This window comes from Drosophila virilis, chromosome 4, assembly GCF_030788295.1.
Source record: "Drosophila virilis strain 15010-1051.87 chromosome 4, Dvir_AGI_RSII-ME, whole genome shotgun sequence".
Taxonomy (NCBI): Eukaryota; Metazoa; Arthropoda; class Insecta; order Diptera; family Drosophilidae; genus Drosophila; species Drosophila virilis.
In genome coordinates this window covers 778,423-800,942 of record NC_091546.1, presented here as the reverse complement: position 1 = coordinate 800,942, position 22,520 = coordinate 778,423, and the positions used below count along the sequence as shown (strand labels likewise).

The window sequence follows — 22,520 nt, the reverse complement described above, 5'->3', positions numbered from 1 at the left end:
GTATTTCGGCATCTAATGCACACGAACTGCCCAGAACACATTCACTTCAAAGTGGGCGGGGGAGGCAATAAAAAATCAAGGTAACGAAATGCGTTTTACTGCCGTTTACTGATGAAATCAGCAAAAGATAGCATACTAAGGCAATGGCACAGCTTTTGGGCTGGCCTTTTTGTTTAGCTGAAAATCTATAGATGCCCATAAAAGTGGCAACAATAATAAGACTCACGCGCAGACAGACAAAAAAAAAATGGATACAAAGAAAGGGATACATGTAAAAAACATCTCGATAATATGTAAATTGTGCGTTAACCTTTTTCGTTGTCATTCTGGGTATTGCACAGTTGGAAAAGTAGGTATTTACCTTAACCAAATTAAATACCCCCTCCATATTACATAGCAAGTTTCAAGCATTTGCAAAGCTGGACTCATAAACATACACATATTGAGCGCATCTTCCGTTCATACCTGAATGAGTAAACGAATACAGGACCATGTTGAGAAGTTTAAAGTTTTTAATTTTGTAACTGTTGCTGAAAACAATTTAGTTACATCTTTCTTTCGACAGCTCTTCGATTAGCTGTCAGTGAAAGGACTTGAGAAATCACAAGGAGCAACTGCAATTGGTCTAAGTAGTTTTTCGATATTTTTGAAGTGCAGCTCATTGACTTTTCCGCTTCAGTGACTCTGCAGCTGCAGATACTTCAACTGCACGACTGCAACTAGGCAACCATTTTGGCTGAGACACCTTTAAGGCCAAGCTGCGTAGCACTTCAGATCACGTAGCTGCAATGACACGAATTCATTTCCATTTCTATTGCCATTGCCAAAATGCCTTTAAATTCGCCTTAGACTTCGTCTGCCTGCTGCCCAAATTGTTGTTCAGATTCTATATAATTTATAGCGCCAGCAATGCCAAATTATGTGCCAGCAATTGCAGTCCTGTCTTTTCACTGAGACTGAAATTGGCAGGCAGCGTTTTATGGGCGTTTTTATTTTGTTACGCATTTTTATTGCAGTACGAAAATTATGATTGTATCTTCGGGTTTCCTATGCTGCCACTTGTATTGTTTTGTTTTGGCTCTGTCCAGCTTGCTAACGCTTTGTTTTGCAGAGCATTCATGTCCACTGTTAAGACCAGGAGGGAACTCAAGCGAGATGCGGTTTGGGCGCTTCTTTTTCGGGGCAAGCAAATGCTAAACGATTTCATTAAAATAATATGACAAAGCATGTATATTATACTTAAGCTCACAAGAATTAAAACACAAAAAATATAAAATATATTAAATAATCGAATAAAAAAGATTTAAAATAAATATTTAAAAGATATAAAAGAATATTCTAAACATAAAGTTATCTTCAAAATGCAAAAATCTATTTGTGATGGAGACGTAGTCTATATTAAACACAAAAGTATCCGTACATTTTATACAAGATTTGTTGAAATATATTTAAAAGAAGTTTTGGGCGCTGTTCTGTCTTGTATTCAGCCCAACGAACGCGTAAGGATAAAACCAAATACATATAGACCAAAAATAAATAAACAAAGGCAATGAAATTACGTGACGGTGACAAGGACTATGATATGACAATGGCGACGACGATGGCGATAGAACAGGAACGGGCCAGAGACCGGCGACAGGCGACAGGCGACAGAAAGAGCAGCAGCACGTAATTTGCCAATGGGGTGTGGCCAATGGGCAACAACAGACACTTTTTATTGCAAATCATTTCAAATGCTGCAAGTGATAACAACAACAAACAAAGCAAAGAATAACTGAAGCAAGGCCAAAACGAGCTGCAAGCAGACATGACATTGTGTTGACTGTGCGGCACTTCTGGATTGCATGGAAATCGACGCTGGAAGGGTGCCATGCGGCGTTGTCCGAGTGTTGTTTGCAGATTGTTAGAAAACAAAAAGTACTAATGCATAAAAGAAGAGCATAAGTTGTGGGACAGAATGTGCGATAACGCTCTCAAATACAGACAGCGAATAAAAGTTAATGAACCCAGAAAAGGCAAACGATTGTCTTAAGCGCCTTTCATCTGAATTTTTTATCAACTGAGAATGTTTTGATCTAGCTATCTATATAAATAAAACTGAGTAAGTGACTTACCGATTCATTGGTGATCACAGCCATGGCCGTAAGAAGAGGGAAACTGATATTTTCACTGTTGCTACCTTTTGTGATAAAGGTGCATGTGTGGAACATTCGCGAAAACATTTGTAGGAAACTTCTGCTTTGTTTAATTTAATTTGATGGGTATTTTATACATACATATATGTATACATTCAGACATGCAGATATGCATGCATGCCTACATTCATATTTGTATACATGCGGACACGCCGGCATGCATACATACAAACATACATACATGCATACATGCACACATGCATACATGCGTACATGCACACATGCATACATGCACACATGCAAACATGCATACATGCATACATACAAACATCCATCCATACATACATACATACATACATACATACATACATACATACTTTCATACATACATGCATACATGCATACATGTGTACATACTTACATGCAGGCATGCCGACATGCCGACATGCATACATACATATATACATATATATGTATATACATAAATACACACCAAAAAATAAACACTAAAAAAAAAAAACAAAAAAAACAAAAAAAAACACCAAAAAAAAAACACCAAAAAAAAACACCAAAAAAAAAACACCAAAAAAAAAACACAAAAAAAAAAAAACACCAAAAAAAAACACTGCACTACTAGCCCAAGCACGAAAAGTGCAGAGCCTACTTAAATTTTTGAGAATCGAGGAGTAGAGCACTTGCTGAAAGTGCGTTTTATTTAAATTTGCAGCACAGCGAAAAATAAGCTTTGTATGCGTTTGGTATTAGAAAACAAACATCCATGCGTATATATGTACATAAATGCACACATACATGCACGCATACACTAACACACACACACACACACGCATACACACACACATATTTAATACTTATATGCATTAGTTAAAAATACCTGCATTATTATATACTTTATTTCTTATAAACTCAGCATTATAAGATTTGTATAGAATTTATACATTATTTAATTATTTATATTGAATCTATACTTTATTTATAGCAAGTTTATAAAAATAGACGGGTTATACTTACTTAAAAAATATTTTTTTAATTGATTTGAGATTAATTTGAGTTCACTAACAGCTGCACACTTGGCCCACAGTCAGTACCTGTCAAGTCTTGATGGCCAATTGCGTAGCATGAGGTCTGACGTTGAGTGCACAGTTTAACTTATCATTAGGACCAATCAAAACTTTACCTGGGCGGCAATTTATGCCGTTTTATCTGAGCGAGATCAAACATAAAACTTTTAAGCTGCACACAATTGAGCTTAATATGCAAAAGTCTTTCACACACACAGACACATACACCTCAGGACCGCCGCAAAGTCGCAAAGTAGGCAGCGCATATTTAAACTTAGACTCGAAGCTTAAGTGGCACGAAAATTACGCAGAAAAAAAGGAATGTTTATAGAGCGACAGGCGAAACGTCTGTCTAATAGCAGCTTAGGCTAAACGTAAGCTCCATTTGAGACGAGGTTTTTCTTTAACGAATTTACACACACACGCACGCACATCCAATTGGCTGGCATTGTTGTTGTAATTAAATGACAAATCTGATTTATGTGACATTTGATAGCCAGAGCAAACGGCGCTTGACCAACGCCATGGTAAGTATTTGGCTTTTGCGAGATTTTCCGTGTCATTAGAGAGGGCGCCAGGTGGGACAGGCAGGTGTTCTGTCTGCTCATTTGTGGCAATTTGTTGTGCGCAGATTTTGTTGGCTAATAAATGTGCTGGCACCCACGCAGTTGGTCCTTATAATTTGTTTGGCTTTTGTCATCTATATATCAAATGCGCTTATTTTTGGCAGCTTATTAGTGGCCAGGCCACTGGGTCTTAGGGATAAGACAGCAGTTACCACAAGGTGTGGGCTAAGCTCTTGCTCAGCCAGCTGCACTGGCTAAAGCAGGCAGAAACTCCTCCTCAAATTTTACTGGGAAAAGAAGCATATAAATAAAAACTTATAAGACTTTAACTCAATTCTTTTGGGAGTCATCACAATTTTACACCGAACAAGTAGTTGTGTCTCTCACCTATGCAATGTCCTGTCGTTTGCATTGGCTCGTGGGCATCTGCTCTTTTTACTGCTAAACGGTTTGGCTTGTCGTTTTTTTATTGTTGCTGGGCAGTCGTTGGGTCCTGCTGTCACGTACGCAGCGCACATTTTCACGTATTTGAAATATTTTCCAAAAATTACCCAATTTTCCGTGTGTTTGCTTAAAAAGTATGTTGCTTAACATGAACAAAAGTGGGCCTTATGGGGAGCAGGGAGGAAAAGTGCCTAATGAGCAAATTTACTTAATTAATTACAAAATTAGTAGACAGTAGTAGAAAATGGCATCGCTTGATTTTGAAACAATTATTTTTTTGTTTTGTTTTATTAATAATTATTTTTCAAGATGCTTGCTTTTCGTTAATAATTTGTTAGATTTTGTTGTTTCATATGCTCGTATGTTTCAATGAATTACGCTTAAAGATATTTACAGAGTTTCGTTTCTTATTGCTGTAGCTTAGTTTTGTTGTTGTTAAATTCAAGTTAGATTACTTTATGGCATTGGCTTTCTTTTTTATTTAGTATGCAGCTTTTTCTATATGTCGTATATATTCGAATGCATATAATCTTACGTTTTGTTTTTTTATACATCTAAAGATTCGTTTTTAAATTCACAAATAATTTACACTTACAATTAGCACACATTTATAGTTATATGATTTTTGTTTTCAAATTTTTTTGATCGTATTTTGTCATTAAAATATTTTCTGTTTAAGTTTTATAGCGATGACATTAAGTAAGTGAGACTTAAAAACAGTTTACAGTTTACAGTTTACAACAATGCACATTGATTTATATTAAAGTTACACATTGATGCACTTAATGCGGCCTACGCTTAAATCTAATTGCACACACACACATACACACTCACACGCGTACACTCACTCAAGGACACACACATGCACACATGCTGTGCTACTTAATTAGCATTTAAATGTCTGCACATTGTTATTTTATTTATTTGTAAATTTATCTGCTTAATACTAAAATTGGCGCATTCATTTTATGTTTTGCTCTTTGTTTTTACTTTTGACATCTTAACGCTAATTTAGTTAGCGTTTTAATTTAAGTATTTACACATAAAATGCATATATTTATGACAATTAAAACTCAAATTAAAATTCTCGCTTAACGCACATACAATTTCAATTGTTATCGGATATCAAAGTTTTTATATGTGTTTATGTAGAAATTGGTATAATAATTATAATAGACAAAGCATTTGATATGGCGCTGGGCTATTTACATAAATTTATAATTGTGTTTGAATGTATTTCCACTCTCCATTAAGGCTTAATCACAATAATATCTCTATTGTTTTCATTTTATTCTCCTCTGTTTATTTTTTATTTTTTGTTTAATTATTTTGACTTTGTAGTTGTTGCTAAATTTGTCTAACTAAACTGTTCACATTTATAACCAGTTTGTCAATTGATAGGGCTTTTTGTTTTGTTTGACAGCAAAATAACATGGAATGTTATTAGTAATTTTTTCTTTCGTTCATCTTGTTGATTCTGAATAATAATATAAAGGTACGCTGCTGAACATACAAAAACGGACAGAGAACAGATTGAACATGGTACACTTAATTTATAAATAGTTTTCGCTCCACGGCTTTGTATATATTGATTACATACATATATGTGTAATTGAATTGAGTTCTCATACATACATACACATAAAAAATTTGGCAATTTATAAATTTACGATATGTTTTTGTTAGTTTTAAGACCTTTCGACAGTCACCAGCTTTTAAATGCTACATTTGATTAGATGCATTCAAATTGTATTTTCTTTTTTGCTTTCATAACATTTTCTTTTCGTGAGAATATACAAATTTATCGAGTGCATTAATTATAAATAAATTACATTGAAAAACATTTAACAATATTTTTGAATATGAATTTCTTTAGCCCAAATAAATGTACTTAAATTCTTAACTATTTATTAGATCAACTGTAAATTTTTGCACTCGTGTATATCAAATTACAGTTAAATGTTTGCTTTTGCTTAAAATTCCAGTGACAATTACTGTGCTTTTTTAATTTATTTAGTTGTATTATTAGCTATAGAATGCTTAAAACTATTTTAATTTCAATACATATATATATATATATATATTCATTTATCTTAAATATATATTTTTGTTACGTTAAACTCGTTATTTGCCATGCCCTACATTGATTTTGTTGGATCTGTTGAGCTTTTCCTTTGTTTTCATATTTTTGCAGATTTGTTTTTTCATTTTTTTTTTTTTTTCAATTTTATTTTCTGTTTTTTTATATGTTTAGTGCAGCGCCGCTTTATCTTATTGTGTGGAAATACTTATAAATTAATAACATACAATACACACATTAATTTTTAACTATGTACAGTTTTACGAATAACTTTTCTGCATTTTAATACGCTTAACAATTTTGTTTTTTCCCAGCTAAAAACAGGTTTGTGGCTCTACACAATGTGACGCTTATTTTAAATGTATATATATATAAATATATATATACTTTTTGTTAAATTTAAATAATTTCATATGCATATAAATATGGTTTTTCTTAGACAAATTAAATTCAAGAAAGCTTTTGTTAACGACATAAATAAATTAGCAGCGTTCGTTTTTTCTCTTTTCTTTTCTTTTCCCTTTCATTTTTTTTTTTGGTTTTCATTTTTATTTTTTTGATTTTTATTTTCTGCGAAGCGAAGACGGAAATTCATTGGAAAATTGGGCGGGGCTGAGTGCATGGGCGGCCAGCTTAATGCAGCTACCGCGCAGTCAGCAGCATCTGCCGCCGCTGCGCGGATGCTGCAACAGCAGCTGCTGCTGCCGCTGACGACGCGTCGCTCGCTGAGCGCCGCAGCTGGCGCAGGAACAGCTGGAGCTTTTGCTTGGCCGCGGGCAGCAACTCGAGCTGCACGCGCTTATCTTTAACTTTGACCTTATCTTTGGACGCATTACCATTAGCGAGATCAACAACAATATTTCTGACCGAATCGCGATTCACTCGGGCTCCGGCCTTGCTGTGCATGGACGCTGGCCAGGATAAAATGACGCCGCCGCCGGCCAAGGTGGCAGCCGTGGCCAGCGCCAGCAACAGCAGCGCACTGGGCGCACGGGCCATTAGGAGCGAGTCCGTTTTGCTGGCTGCGTTTGATTGAATGAAAAGCGATAAGAGTTTGGTAACAAATAATTCCCGGTATGACATACCTTGCACCGGGTCGGCGCGCGAGTTGCTGGCGAAGGCGCTGTCGCTTTCGCGCGACTCCAATACCGGCGCCTTCTGCGGTCGGTCGCCCTCGACGGACTCCTCGTTGCTGCGCCAGTAAAAGGTCGAAAGCGCAGCCACACACTGCAGTTCAGTTGAAAGCAAACAATGAAATGAATTGAATTGAATTGGCCAAGAACTGGGAGAAGCAACTCACCTTTAACTTCATGTCGCCGTTGCGAAAATGCTGCTGTTCCACGCGAAACTGGAGGCCCAGGACAGAGGTCTCGAGGCCTTCGCGGCCCGATACGATAGTCTCGAATTTTCGCAGCTTCTGCGGCTCGGCGGGCTCGCCGTTGACGAACCAGGACAGATTGACGGCTGGCTTGGAGCGGCCAGCGGTGCAATTGATGCGCACCCAGTCGCCAATTTGATAACGCGGACGTCCCCCAATTATTTTCGGCGGTCCCTGATCCGGCAGAGCTGCAAGAGAAGAGGCGCGACATCAAGTTGGTTAGTTGCCGTTCGTCCAGGCTAACGAAGTCAAGCTGTGCAGAATTTAATTTACGGCTAGTTGCAGGCACAGACAGGCCATCGTAATGTCAGCTCCACTACCAGCTACGTCTCCTGCCCGCAAACACTGCTCCAAGCGCCGAAATACCATAATAAACCAAACCCGGACCAACAACAAGAACAACAAAGTCGCCGGCGCCCAGCCGGAAATTCAATAAAAGTTCCAGCCGCTGATGCACTGACAGACTGCTGATAAAATTGCACAAAAAAAAAAAAAAAAAAAACGAAGAGAAAACAAGCGAAATAAAAATAAAATTTAAATGAAGGCGAAATCCATACTTGACGCATCGCAAATGTTGATACCCTACACAGTTAGGAAGAGTTAATAAACTGAACAACGCCTTTGCATAAGCTAACTTCAAGTAATTAATATTTTCTAAAGAACATTTGTATATATTCAACAGGCTTAGAGTGCTGTTATTCTAACATAGCTGTTATATGTTAATTAAATGTTAATGGCTTAGCAGATTGACAGAAACAGAAAATTATTGTTAAGCTCTAGTTACTGATTTTAAGCCTTAGGCAAATATTCTAATTGGATTTCTTCAGAAAGCACCAAACGCAAAAAATTTGGAAAACTAACTACAATTATTTGATTTTTGCCAAACAACATTTGCATATATTAAACAGGCTAAGACTGCGGATATATGTATTTGCATAAACAATTTCAGGTCTAGGAAATTTTCTAGTTCTAGGTCTAGTTTCGTTTTCAAGCCTTCGAAATACATTCCAATTGGTTATCTAAAAAGCTTTGCCAGGACCTCAGATACCATCCGACTGAAAAGATTTGTAAAACAAATACAAAACAGTGAAGAGGGCACAGCTTCACAGCCTGATGATACTTTCTGCCAGGATGGCTAAGCTGCATGACAAAGTTCTAATACCCACTTCAAGACTATAAATCAGTGCTGAGCAAAACTATGCGAACGGAAACGGAAATGGTTTTTTTGCCAGAGGGGACTAACGGCATCTGTGGGCGCAGCGAGCGCTGAAAAGTGGCAGCTGGGCGCTCGGGACTCAGAGCTGTGGCATATGCGAGCAGTTGTGTTGTTGAAGCTTTTAAAAACTTTGATTGAAAGCCAAACAGGCAGCGCACAATATGGGCAACAAAAAGCCAAAACAAAGCACAACAAAAGCGCGTCCGAACAAAGACAAAGCACCAGCCCAGCCCAGCACAGCCCTGTCGAAGGTCGAAAGAGATGGCATCGAAAAGAGATGGCAAGCTGTGTACATGCCCACGCAAAAGTTTATAATTGAACAAACGAAATGTCAACGCCAGCTCAAAGTGTTCCGGCTGCATGCCTGGCTGCCACGTGTGATTCGTTGTCCAAGGCAATAAGCGTGATATTCCGACTCCGGCTGCGAGCCCGGCAAGCACTTATGTAGTATGTAGTTCCTGGCAGCCTAGCAGCCCGCACTTAAAGCAACTTCCAAATGTTGTTTTGTTTGCATTTCGAGTTGGTCGCGGCGGCGTCTTCAAATTGTTCTACAGCCCCCCAGGAAATTGCTGAACAAGACAGACAGACAGTTGCAAAATTGAGTTAGATGCTGAGCTTTGGCAGGTTAACGCAGAAAGGCCGCTCAGGGGGACACAACATCGGAGTTAAGTTGAGTTTACTAAGCTTATTATAAACATGAAATCAAATGAAGCCTGTCAAATGCAGCCATACAGTTGAGCAGCAGCAAATGAATAATTCAATTTGCCCCCAGTAAATTAACTTGCAACGCGAGACAACAAAGGTTGTGAGCCGCAAATTATTGAAGATATAAAAGGTTAACTATTCTGAGTTAGCTTGAATTGCATTAATACCTGCTTCCGTATTCGGCTGATCAATTAGAAACATAATAAATAAAAAAATTATCAATAATAGTTACACATGTTACCTAAGACTTGGACTCTGAGTTCATTACACACTGCCATTCGCAAACCACAATTCCCACATCAAGGGAACTTTCTGTGGCAAGTTGAACTGAGCCACAGCTTCATTCGCAATTTCTAATTAGAATTATAAGTTTTCGCTTGACTTTGTTGATGTCCACAGCTATTGGCAATGGCAAAATTGGTATACTTACATACAACAACCATGTCGCCGTGCTCGGTGACCGTTTGGAAGGATGGCGCCTCGCCGGATACCTCACACCGGAAGCGGCCCGCCGACTGCAGATTGACGTTGTGCAGGTTAACAATCGCGTCGCTCGAGTTGTGCAACTGCAATTAAAAATTGTTGAATGAGTAAAGCAGCAGCAGCACAAAAAAAAAAATAATAATGTGAACAGCCAAAATGAAAACCCAGCAAGAGAAACAGGGCAAACAGAAGCGAGGCTGCGAAAAGTGGCAAAAGTTGTAAGAGCAAAGGATGTCGTTGTCCGTCTTCGAGACCGTCTCGGCCATGTCGCAGACATTGGCAGTTGGACGTCGATGGAGCAGCCACTTTGGACGTTAATGTAACGTAATTGTTTTTGAGAAGCGGCACAAAATGCTTTTTCAATGTTGCTGCTCTTTAAGTTGTCCACATTAAGGGTCAGTCCGTGCTCGGCTGCAGAGGCCGGAACGTTAGGCAAATATTTCACTTGAACTTTAAGCCATTAAGCGGCCAGCTGCTGGCGGTTGCAGGTTTCGCAAAAGGGTTTTTTTGTTTTTTTTTTTTTGTGTTGTTTATCTGGCCAACGAAAAGTGCACTTTGTTATCTTTTATTGCGCATTTTTTATACGTTTGTGTTCATTGTGCTCCTGCTGCTGCTGTTGTTGCCTTAACCTAATTTATAGTTTACCTAGCACACAAACAAACAGACACACACTCACGCACACACACTCGCACGCCCAGGTGAAGCTCACGTCTGGGCAGCCAACAACAACAATTTTCAACTGCAATAAAACAAAACGAAAGCCAAACAGAAACCAACTACGAAACCAAACTAAAAAGTTGTTAGCCCGGCCACGTCAGTCACTTGAATCGATTATGCTAAAACAATATCCGCCGAATGGAGCTGGATATAACCATTAGCTTTGGCTGCCCGCCAAACGTATCCCTTTGCTATCTCCACTTGCAACATGTTTCGCTTTTTATCTGCGGCCCAACATCAAAGCTGAGAAGACCGCCAGCCACGACGTGTAGGTGTGTGTGCCCCTCCGGCTGTTATAATGCGCATTATAGACACGTTCGGCCACGCCCAGACCCAACAGCGAAAAGCGCAACTTGAACAATTTATTGCACTCGAAGTCAGGAACTGAACAGGATGCGTGGGAGTAACAGGACATGCATGCCAAGCAGTTTCACTTTTTCGGGCAGCCGATTAATGGTTGGTTCGCTCTAGCCAAGCTCCACTGTACGGGTCTATGACTCTTTGTGTGTCTGCCTTGCACACGTGCTTATCTCGAATTCAGCGAGGCGCGCGAAGTAGGAAACCCCTCTCCAAAAAGTGTGTGTGCTTCTATGCGAACTATTTTTGGTAATGGGTGTGCGAGTGGCAAGAGGGTGGGTAACAGTCGCCTCACCTGTAACGTGCAGCGCAGTTTACGTACAAAAGTTTTAGTGGCAAAAATAATGGAGCAATGGCATTTAAGTGCCCCAGTTTTATTGTTCCTGTCAGTCTATTCTGCGATCATAGTTCGATTTGGGCGACTTTCCAGAAGTTTTGGGCGTGGCTTGGCCTCTTTATACCAGGCTATCATTTAGTGCGTGGTAAATTTAACTTGCAAACTATTTAAAACACAACAACAACTGCCACTTTAGGGCTGGGTTCAGTGCCTGGAATTGTACAGCTGGCCGAAACACAAGCTTTCTGTGGCAACTGGCCTCGACTCGACTCGAAGCTGGTGCATTGTCTGCTCGTGTTGCGCTCTTTCGTCGCAGTGATAAACAGCTCTTCTGCTGCAGTTCATTTTAAGTACACGGCTGGGCCGGGCTAGACCCATAAGACGCCAGGTCCTGGGGCGGCAGACCGTGACGAGGGCCGGGCTTAGTGAATTCTATTGTCTGGCTGCGCCGCAAAGCATGCAACGTTCTTTAATGTTTGGTTTCAAAGCTATGTTGCTCAACGTGTGCATCGCTTTTTGTTTTTATACCCTTACAGAGAGTATTATAAGTTAGTCGTGAACTGTGTAACGCACAGAAGGAAACATCTCCGGCCCCATAAAGTATACATATTCTTGAGCAGTATCAACAGCCGAGTCTATATAGCCATGTTCATCTGTCCGTCTCTTCGTAAGTCTGTTTCTATGGATAGTAGTCTCTCAGTTTTAAAGCTTTCATTTTTGACTTTTACGACTAAACCAGCTTGATCGGACCACACGGAACCAGCACTATGAGCATTATGAAATGGTTGAGTCTGGAAGGATATTTAAACTTCGGCTTGCCGAGAGTAGCCCTCCTTTCTCGTTTGTTTTCTCATTTTTAGGTTCTGGCAGGCATACTCACATCGACAGCAACACCTGGCAAACGGAACGTTTGCGCCGGCGGATTATCCCTGGGCACATAGCGATAGAACTCATTGCCATCCTTGTACCATTTGACCGAATAGAGCGCCTCGCCGTCCAGATCGTATAGGCACTCCAGCTGTGCTGTGGCGCCCTTAATCACGTAGTTCGGTATGCGCACCTCGACCAGACGCAGTCCGGCTGTGAAATCTGTAATAAAACAACAAAAATGAACAATATTAAATTGGTTCGTATATCCATTTACGGGGCTTTCACGCTTGCGTATGCTTTAATTTTTAATGTGACCCGCTCATGATTGATTTATGTTTAAGCAAATTGCCCGGCCGAGTGCGTGAACGGACCTGTTGTTATTGTAATGTTAATTAATTATAAAAGTTTGTTTGTTGGCCAGCATAAATGTCAACCCGTTGGCCAAATGAGTGATTGCCTGGCCCTTAAATAGGCTACGGTCCCTCCCAGTCTCCCTCTCTGCGTTTATAAAGCCGCAAAATTTATGTATTTTTAATATAATTTATAATAACATTTTATCATCGAGTCGTGGACATTTTATTTATTTTCCCCTCTGCTATTTTTATTTTTTAATTTACAAAAGTGCACAGCGCTCAGCAGCCACTCGACCATAATACTTATGTAAGCATGATATATAATGTGCCAGATATATATAATGGCATATACTACATACTCGATTAATAAGTCAACGTGATGACACAAATGGACGCCATGTGGATTGGGCACGGTTAACTGTAGCTCGACTGAGTGCCCTGATTTATGTGCCCTGTTTGGCTGAGCATTTAACTTGTAGTCTAGTGTATGTAGCACTTGAATGCGCCACTCCACTTAAGTCAACTCAACTAAACTAGACTCGACTCCATTCCACCATTCCACCATACACTCAGCTCAGCTCGTCTCGTGTTACGTGGCAAACTTGTTTATTGTCAATATTGACAATGATACACACACATTTAGAGATAAACTGCCACCCACTTGGCACATGCGGGTCTTTGTGCGTGTCTTATATTATTAAAGTCCCCAAGGCACATACACAACAGCAACAATAATGCGGACTGACTGCTCACTCTGCTGCCTCTAAGGATGTTGAAGGACCTTCGGTTGCCGCCGCCGCTTCTGCTTCTTCAACTGGAGGCAGCAACCAATCGTTGCACATTACAAGTGTAATAAAATGTGAAAGGATATTATTGTATGAGCACAGTAGATGCATCTCCAAGCCGAAGACCCTTCAACAGTCTAGCAAAGAGCAGCCCAAAGGACTGCGAAAGAGTATCCAGGCAACAAAAACAAACAACAAAATATCAGACTTAGAAAATGCAATGACACATTCCTTAAGGGCTGGACAGCAGCAAAAGTCAAGCAAAATAAAAAAATACCTGGCACAACAGAAAGCTAAAGTAATTACATTAATTAAAGGATTAAATAAATGCAGTTTATGAAAAAACAAAAATTAAAACAAAGGCTAAGCTATTATGAAAAAATGTATGCCAACACTTAAAAGCTTTTTAAGGGCAGGTCAACTATATATTAAATCTTTTTTAATATACCTTAATCCTTCCAACAGTATGCTCTTTCAGCAGCAATATTGTATGTAATATATTTTTTGTTACATTTTTCTTTTGTTTAATTAAAAATGCCAGAATTTTTCACAGCTTCATATGCATAGATTCTGTTAGAGATACATTTTTAAAATATATTTGCATGCTTTTGTTGTTTAAATGTAACAAAATATTTCTGCAAATTGCCAGAACTTGACGTCCCTAAATGTGTACTCAGGTAATTGGAAAATTGCATCGAAGGCGTTGATCTGGCAGCTGATAAAAGTGTATTGAAAGCCACAAAAACAACATCTTTCAACAAAAGGCAGCTGCAACAAGCTGCAACAACTTTGGACCAAGATGCATCAAGCGCAAGTGGAACACATGCTTGAGCATGAGAGCAGTTCAAGGAGCAAGCCGCAGCAAAGATACGCACATACTTGCATATAAAGTAAGAGGAAGTATTTTATTTAAACAGTCAAGCACATTATATCCTTCAAGACAATAGTTAAAGTTAACACATTCGCTTTTCATACAGCTTCCGACCGACTTCTAGTCCTCTAAGATCTGCATCAATATTTACTTTTGTTCATTTATGGAGTGAAATGCTGTAATAATAAGTTAGATATATGCCTTAATTGGCGCGAATTACACAAACAATTCAAGAGTATTCACTTGACCCGGGCAAGGCCGGGTTATTTCCTCCAGTCTACTTAGTTCAAGGAATAGGAACATTTTGTATTTACTTTAAGTCGTTGCCTCTTTCAGTGCGTTACCGATTTTATGTTAAAACTATAATACCCTTAGCATGGGTATAAAAAGTTAAGCAACTGCAGTCTGTTTGCAAGCGTATGTGGAATGTACTCTACATGCAGCATGCTATATATATAAAGATATGGAAAGTTTGAGTGTGTTTGCTCTGAAAGTGAATTTGGGTTGCATGGCTCGCTGAAATGTCTGCAATGGCAGCTTTTGACTTTTGGCACTGGTGCAAGGAAAAAAAGAACAGAAGAAAAAGAAAAAGAGAAGAAAAGCAATGAAAACAATGAAAATGTGAAAGGAAAACCAAGTCTCCACTCATTAATTCTGCTTAAGAGTCAGCACCAGCTCGATGCCGATGCCGATGCCGATGCTTGGGCTGAAGCTGGGGCAAAGTCAGCGCAACTAAAGTTTTGCCTGGTAATTTAAGTAACTTTGTCATTTAGGCACACGCACACACACATGCACACATGCATTACAACGGGAATGTCAACACACAAAGAGCAACACAATGCGAACTGGGCTGAGCATGGGCGGCATGGGTGGCATGGACGTGGCGGCATTAATATGCTCATGCTACGACCTCGTCCAAGTGAAAAATCAATTTTTCCCCCTTTGCCACCTTTTCCAATGCCTCATGCCTTGGTGCTTTCTTATAGCCTCATCGAGTGACAAGTTTTGTCGGTTCGCAAAAGTTTTTGCGCCATTCTTATACTTCATTGGGGTTAAGTGATTAAATTTGCACAAAAAAATAAAAGCCGAGGGCAGCTGCAAAAAAAAAAACTTCAACACATGTGACACTCGCCTCGACTGTCGCATAATTGTTGCCGAGTCGAAAAACTAAACTTTGTTGCATGCATTTTGGGGCAACGAAATTTGATTATGTTGATTATGATGACAAAGTTCCGGTTGGTAGTCGAAGAGGGGGGTCGTGTACGGTGCTGACATGGCCGGCAAATGATTTGCCGGCAACTTTGAATGGCAATTTACCCTTTTCGACAGCTCCAAAGAATTCCCAAAACTGTTGCCGGCGGGGGGTTGCGGGATTGCGGGCCACCACCGGGGGCTGCTTGTTTAAGCTATCAGTCGATAAGCATGCGAAGGGCCCATTGAAGCGGGCAATGCCAATGGAAATGGCAACAGGACCGGGCACACTTCTAATGTCGGTCACTTTTGGTCTTTGGTCCAAGTTAGCATCGTCTTCTCGTTTTTTTGTAGTTGTTGTTGTTGGTCTCTTTTTTCTGTTGTTGTTGTGGGGCTGTTGTCCTCGGGGCAGTTTCAGCTTAATATCCGTTGCCATTGTTGTTGCTGTTGTTGCTGCTGTTGCTGGTTTATTAGTAGTTCGTGCAGGATAGAGGCAGGATGTCAGGATGCCAGCACGCCGGGATGCCTGCCTGGCATGTCTGCTGGGACTGCGTCGAGCTGCCGCTGCCACATAAAAGCAGAAGCTGTTTGCTTATGTAAATGTCTGCATATGAGCCTCGCACCACATCCTGTGACCCACGTTCCATGTCCTGCCCACAGCGAGCAGCCAAGAGCCAAACAATGCCTTTCATGTTGTGCGTGTGTGCGTGTGTGTGCGTTCTGTGTGTGTGGCTGTGGCCATCGCCCGAGGTAGCAATATTTGTTTTCTTGCTTTCATCATTTGCATATAATGGAGCTGTAAAAGTTCATAAGATGTCCATGCAAAGCACTCCCGGGTCGGTTCCTGTTGCCTGCATCGCATGCAACGCTTTCGATTGAGGCCAGGAATTTAATAAGCCAAACTATGCATGCGATTTGATTTTGTAAAATTTTACAATACAATTTAAATTGATTTTCTAAATCCGAAACTAAGATCCGATAACAGGAGCTGCGCTCAAATCATTGGCCACAAAAAAATGCGCAACTTTTATGCTTTTACAAACACAACTGAAGGCAAAATGAAAAAATATTTGACTATTACGAGAGCTCGGGGATTCTCTTCCATTTGCAGCAAAATGAGAAAATATGCCGGACTTTTCGCGCTTTACATTCGCCGCACCTCGCCGCGACTGGGATTGGGATTGGGCATGGGATTTGCACTGTGACCCTCTGGTCCCGCCGTGACTTTAATGCGCGCTGTACAGGGCCGGCCGCAGGGAGTGGCAAGCGCAACAATTACTTCAGCGCTCCCCAGGGCAACATAAAAAGCCAAAAAAAAAAAAAAAAAAATGGAAAAACTGTATGGAAAATGAAAAGAAAACAAAAAACATCCGCATGCAGCTTTAAGTACTGACCGCCGGGCATGCGAGATTCCCCTTCGGAGCCCCACCACTCCTCGCTCTTAACAGTTCAACTAGACGTTAAACTAGGCAAAACTGTAGTTTTCGGTCTGGTTTCCTGTTTTTCCCTAGGTGTCTTCTCTCGGCTTGGCTTGCGTTAAAAATTGCATCGCATTAATAATAAATTGTTTCGACGGTTCGTCAGCGAAGACAATTGTTGGCCTAATTAGTTTGGGCTATCAAATAATCGTAATAGGCCCGCGCCGAAGGGAATTGGGCATGAAATATGCTGACAGTGCTCGTTAGCTTTTAAAAGGCAAAGTTATCTCTAAATATAAAACTGTTTGTCCCGACTGACTGATTGGTGATTAACACAGCACAGTAAGAGTTGGGAAGCTAAAAATATTTACTGTACTTACCTAAATCTAAAGTTTTGTCCGATTCGCTCTACATTAGAACTTAATGAATATGTGTTTTAGCTAAACATCGAACTAGCGAAAAACAAATGTGCGATCGGCTTCAAAATCATTTTCAACGATCTTTATCAAAAATCGGATGGGTGTTTCGCAGTTTTTTGAAAATTCATATTGGTGACTGACATTTCGCGTGTAAATTTACACATACTTTAATATGTACATACATATATATATATATATATATATACATGCGTGCACGTATCTAAGCATTTTTGCATATAAAATAATGAATATATGCATGCAGACATATAAGTTTGGGTGCATGTCTGCAGATATATGTGTGCCTGTTTGCATATATATATATACATATTTGATTGTATTAATGCATACATGCATACGTGCACACATAAATGCACACATCCATGCATACATACATACTTACATATATGTTTACATGCACATATAAATTTAGTTGATCTATAAGGAGAACAAGTAAGATGTTCTAGTCGAGAGCTCCCGACTAGGGGATGCCCTGATCCCTCTTCTTCCAACATCAAATGCATATATATATTTTATTTTAGAAGCTATATGTCAAGTTTGGCGATTATAGCTCTTATTATTAACAAAAATTGTCCAAAAAACAGGATATCGATAGGCACTAGGAGCACCTACATATAAAATTTCAAGTCTCTAGCTCTTATAGGTTCTGAGATCCTTGCGTTCATACATACGGACAGACGGACAGACAGAGAGACGGATGGACGGACGGACAGACGGACGGACGGGCAGACAGACAGACAGACATGGCTAGATCGACTCGGCTAATAGTGCTGTTCCATAATATATATACTATATGGGGTCGAAGATGCTTCCTTCTGCCTGTTACATACATGTGGATTTTGCACATATACAATATACTCTAATACCCATTTCTAATGGGTTCAGGGTATAAAAAAACAACCTTTAAAAAATCGGATGAGATTTGACCGAGTTAGGGAGGTGGGAAGTTGTGACCTATGTCTCTATAGAATATTTGAGGGTACATTTATCACATGAATTTCGACCAAAAATCGGGTTGCCAACTTTTGATGACACATTGTTCTAGGGGCCAAACCATTAACAAAAAGACAAACCTTTTAAAAATCGGATAAGATTTGACCGAGTTAGGGAGGTGGGAAGTTATGACCTATGCCTATGTAAGATATTTGAGGGTACAATTTTCACATAAATTTCGACAAAAAATCGGGTGGCCAACTTTTGATGACACATTGTTCTAGGGGCCAAACCATTAACAAAAAGACAAACCTTTTAAAAATCGGATGAGATTTGACCGAGTTATGGAGGTGGGAAGTTGTGACCTATGTCTCTATAGAATATTTGAGGGTACATTTATCACATGAATTTCGACCAAAAATCGGGTTGCCAACTTTTGATGACACATTGTTCTAGAGGCCAAACCATTGACAAAAAGACAAACCTTTTAAAAATCGGATGAGATTTGACCGAGTTAGGGAGGTGGGAAGTTGTGACATATATCTCTATAGAATATTTGAGGCTACATTTATCACATGAATTTCGACCAAAAATCGGGTTGCCAACTTTTGATGACACATTGTTCTAGGGGCCAAACCATTAACAAAAAGACAAACCTTTTAAAAATCGGATAAGATTTGACCGAGTTATGGATGTGGGAAGTTATGACCTATGCCTGTGTAAGATATTTGAGGGTACAATTTTAACATGAATTTCGACCAAAAATCGGGTTGCCAACTTTTGATGACACATTGTTCTAGGGGCCAAACCATTAACAAAAAGACAAACCTTTTAAAAATCGGATACGATTTGACCGAGTTATGGAGGTGGGAAGTTATGACCTATGCCTATGTAAGATATTTGAGGGTACAATTTTCACATAAATTTCGACAAAAAATCGGGTGGCCAACTTTTGATGACACATTGTTCTAGGGGCCAAACCATTAACAAAAAGACAAACCTTTTAAAAATCGGATGAGATTTGACAAAGTTATGGAGGTGGGAAGTTATGACCTATGCCTATGTAAGTTATTTGAGGGTACAATTTTAAAATGAATTTCGACCAAAAATCGGGTGGCCAACTTTTGATGACACATTGACCGAGTTATTGAGGTGGGAAGTTATGACCTATGTCTCTATAGAATATTTGAGGGTACATTTATCACATGAATTTCTACCAAATATCGGGTTGCCAACTTTTGATGACACATTGTTCTAGGGGCCAAACCATTAACAAAAAGACAAACCTTTTAAAAATCGGATAGGATTTGACCGAGTTATTGAGGTGGGAAGTTGTGACCTATGCCTATGTAAGATATTTGAGGGTACAATTTTCACATGAATTTCGACCAAAAATCGGGTGGCCAACTTTTGATGACACATTGTTTTAGGGGCCAAACCATCAACAAAATGACAAACCTTTTAAAAATCGGATGAGATTTGACCGAGTTAGGGAGGTGGGAAGTTGTGACATATATCTCTATAGAATATTTGAGGGTACATTTATCACATGAATTTCTACCAAAAATCGGGTTGCCAACTTTTGATGACACATTGTTCTAGGGGCCAAACCATTAACAAAAGACAAACCTTTTAAAAATCGGATGAGATTTGACCGAGTTAGGGAGGTGGGAAGTTGTGACATATATCTCTATAGAATATTTGAGGGCACATTTATCACATGAATTTTGACCAAAAATCGGGTTGCCAACTTTTGATGACACATTGTTCTAGGGGCCAAACCATTAACAAAAAGACAAACCTTTTAAAAATCGGATGAGATTTGACCGAGTTATGGAGGTGGGAAGTTATGACCTATGCCTATGTAAGATATTTGAGGGTACAATTTTCACATGAATTTCGACCAAAAATCGGGTTGCCAACTTTTGATGACACATTGTTCTAGGGGCCAAACCATTAACAAAAAGACAAACCTTTAAAAAATCGGATGAGATTTGACCGAGTTATGGAGGTGGGAAGTTATGACCTATGCCTATGTAAGATATTTGAGGGTACAATTTTAACATGAATTTCGACCAAAAATCGGGTGGCCAACTTTTGATGACACATTGTTTTAGGGGCCAAACCATCAACAAAATGACAAACCTTTTAAAAATCGGATGAGATTTGACCGAGTTATTGAGGTGGGAAGTTATGACCTATGTCTCTATAGAATATTTGAGGGTACATTTATCACATGAATTTCGAACAAAAATCGGGTTACCAACTTTTGATGACACATTGTTCTAGAGGCCAAACCATTAACAAAAAGACAAACCTTTTAAAAATCGGATGAGATTTGACCGAGTTAGGGAGGTGGGAAGTTGTGACCTATGTCTCTATAGAATACTTGAGGGTACATTTATCACATGAATTTCGACCAAAAATCGGGTTGCCAACTTTTGATGACACATTGTTCTAGAGGCCAAACCATTAACAAAAAGACAAACCTTTTAAAAATCGGATGAGATTTGACCGAGTTATGGAGGTGGGAAGTTATGACCTATGCCTATGTAAGATATTTGAGGGTACAATTTTAACATGAGTTTCGACCAAAAATCGGGTTGCCAACTTTTGATGACACATTGTTCTAGGGGCCAAACCATTAACAAAAAGACAAACCTTTTAAAAATCGGATAAGATTTGACCGAGCTATTGAGGTGGGAAGTTGTGACCTATGCCTATGTAAGATATTTGAGGGTACAATTTTAACATGAATTTCGACCAAAAATCGGGTTGCCAACTTTTGATGACACATTGTTCTAGAGGCCAAACCATTAACAAAAAGACAAACCTTTTAAAAATCGGATGAGATTTGACCGAGTTAGGGAGGTGGGAAGTTGTGACCTATGCCTATGTAAGATATTTGAGGGTACAATTTTCACATGAATTTCGACCAAAAATCGGGTTGCCAACTTTTGATGACACATTGTTTTAGGGGCCAAACCATTAACAAAAAGTCAAACCTTTTAAAAATCGGATGAGATTTGACCGAGTTATGGAGGTGGGAAGTTATGACCTATGCCTATGTAAGATATTTGAGGGTACAATAATCACATGAATTTCGACCAAAATTCGGGTTGCCAACTTTTGATGACACATTGTTTTAGGGGCCAAACCATCAACAAAAAGACAAACCTTTTAAAAATCGGATGAGATTTGACCGAGTTATGGAGGTGGGAAGTTATGACCTATGCCTATGTAAGATATTTGAGGGTACAATTTTAACATGAGTTTCGACCAAAAATCGGGTTGCCAACTTTTGATGACACATTGTTCTAGGGGCCAAACCATTAACAAAAAAACAAACCTTTTAAAAATCGGATGAGATTTGACCGAGCTATTGAGGTGGGAAGTTGTGACCTATGCCTATGTAAGATATTTGAGGGTATAATTTTCACATGAATTTCGACCAAAAATCGGGTTGCCAACTTTTGATGACACATTGTTCTAGAGGCCAAACCATTAACAAAAAGACAAACCTTTTAAAAATTGGATGAGATTTGACTGAGTTAGGGAGGTGGGAAGTTATGACCTATGCCTTTGTAAGATATTTGAGGGTACAATTTTCACATGAATTTCGACCAAAAATCGGGTTGCCAACTTTTGAAGACACATTGTTTTAGGGGCCAAACCATTAACAAAAAGACAAACCTTTTAAAAATCGGATGAGATTTGACCGAGTTATGGAGGTGGGAAGTTATGACCTATGCCTATGTAAGATATTTGAGGGTACAATTTTCACATGAATTTCGACCAAAAATCGGGTTGCCAACTTTTGATGACACATTGTTTTAGGGGCCAAGCCATCAACAAAAAGACAAACCTTTTAAAAATCGGAAGAGATTTGACCGAGTTATTGAGGTGGGAGATTATGACCTATGTCTCTATAGAATATTTGAGGGTACATTTATCACATGAATTTCTACCAAAAATCGGGTTGCCAACTTTTGATGACACATTGTTCTAGGGGCCAAACCATCAACAAAAAGACAAACCTTTTAAAAATCGGATGAGATTTGACCGAGTTATTGAGGTGGGAAGTTATGACCTATGTCTCTATAGAATATTTGAGGGTACATTTATCACATGAATTTCTACCAAAAATCGGGTTGCCAACTTTTGA

The 22,520-nt window shown here is 39.3% G+C and overlaps 2 protein-coding genes across 8 annotated transcripts in view; both read right to left on the bottom strand.

Annotated features, from left to right (window-relative positions):
* Positions 1 to 2,396, bottom strand: part of LOC26530582 (uncharacterized) — a 142,565-nt gene extending 140,169 nt beyond the window's left edge. For all 5 annotated transcript variants that reach the window (XR_011416572.1, XR_004304791.2, XR_004304792.2 and 2 more), the window contains exon 1: positions 2,115 to 2,396. Coding sequence is in view for 1 of the 5 variants with exons in the window: in XM_032438795.2 (XP_032294686.1) it covers positions 2,115 to 2,222 (108 nt within the window). In the remaining 4 variants the exon portion in view is untranslated. The remainder of the gene's footprint in view (positions 1 to 2,114) is intronic.
* Positions 2,397 to 6,419: 4,023 nt separating this feature from the next.
* beat-IIIc (beaten path IIIc) overlaps positions 6,420 to 22,520 on the bottom strand; it is a 125,459-nt gene continuing 109,358 nt past the window's right edge. For 2 of the 3 annotated variants that reach the window (XM_032438792.2, XM_032438791.2), the window contains 4 exons: positions 12,378 to 12,586; positions 10,034 to 10,169; positions 7,605 to 7,870; positions 6,420 to 7,531 (listed from right to left, as the gene is read on the bottom strand). In XM_032438792.2, the coding sequence (XP_032294683.1) occupies positions 6,947 to 7,531; positions 7,605 to 7,870; positions 10,034 to 10,169; positions 12,378 to 12,586 (1,196 nt within the window). In that variant the 3' untranslated portion in view covers positions 6,420 to 6,946. The remainder of the gene's footprint in view (positions 7,532 to 7,604; positions 7,871 to 10,033; positions 10,170 to 12,377; positions 12,587 to 22,520) is intronic. The other variant, XM_032438793.2, reaches the window with a different exon arrangement.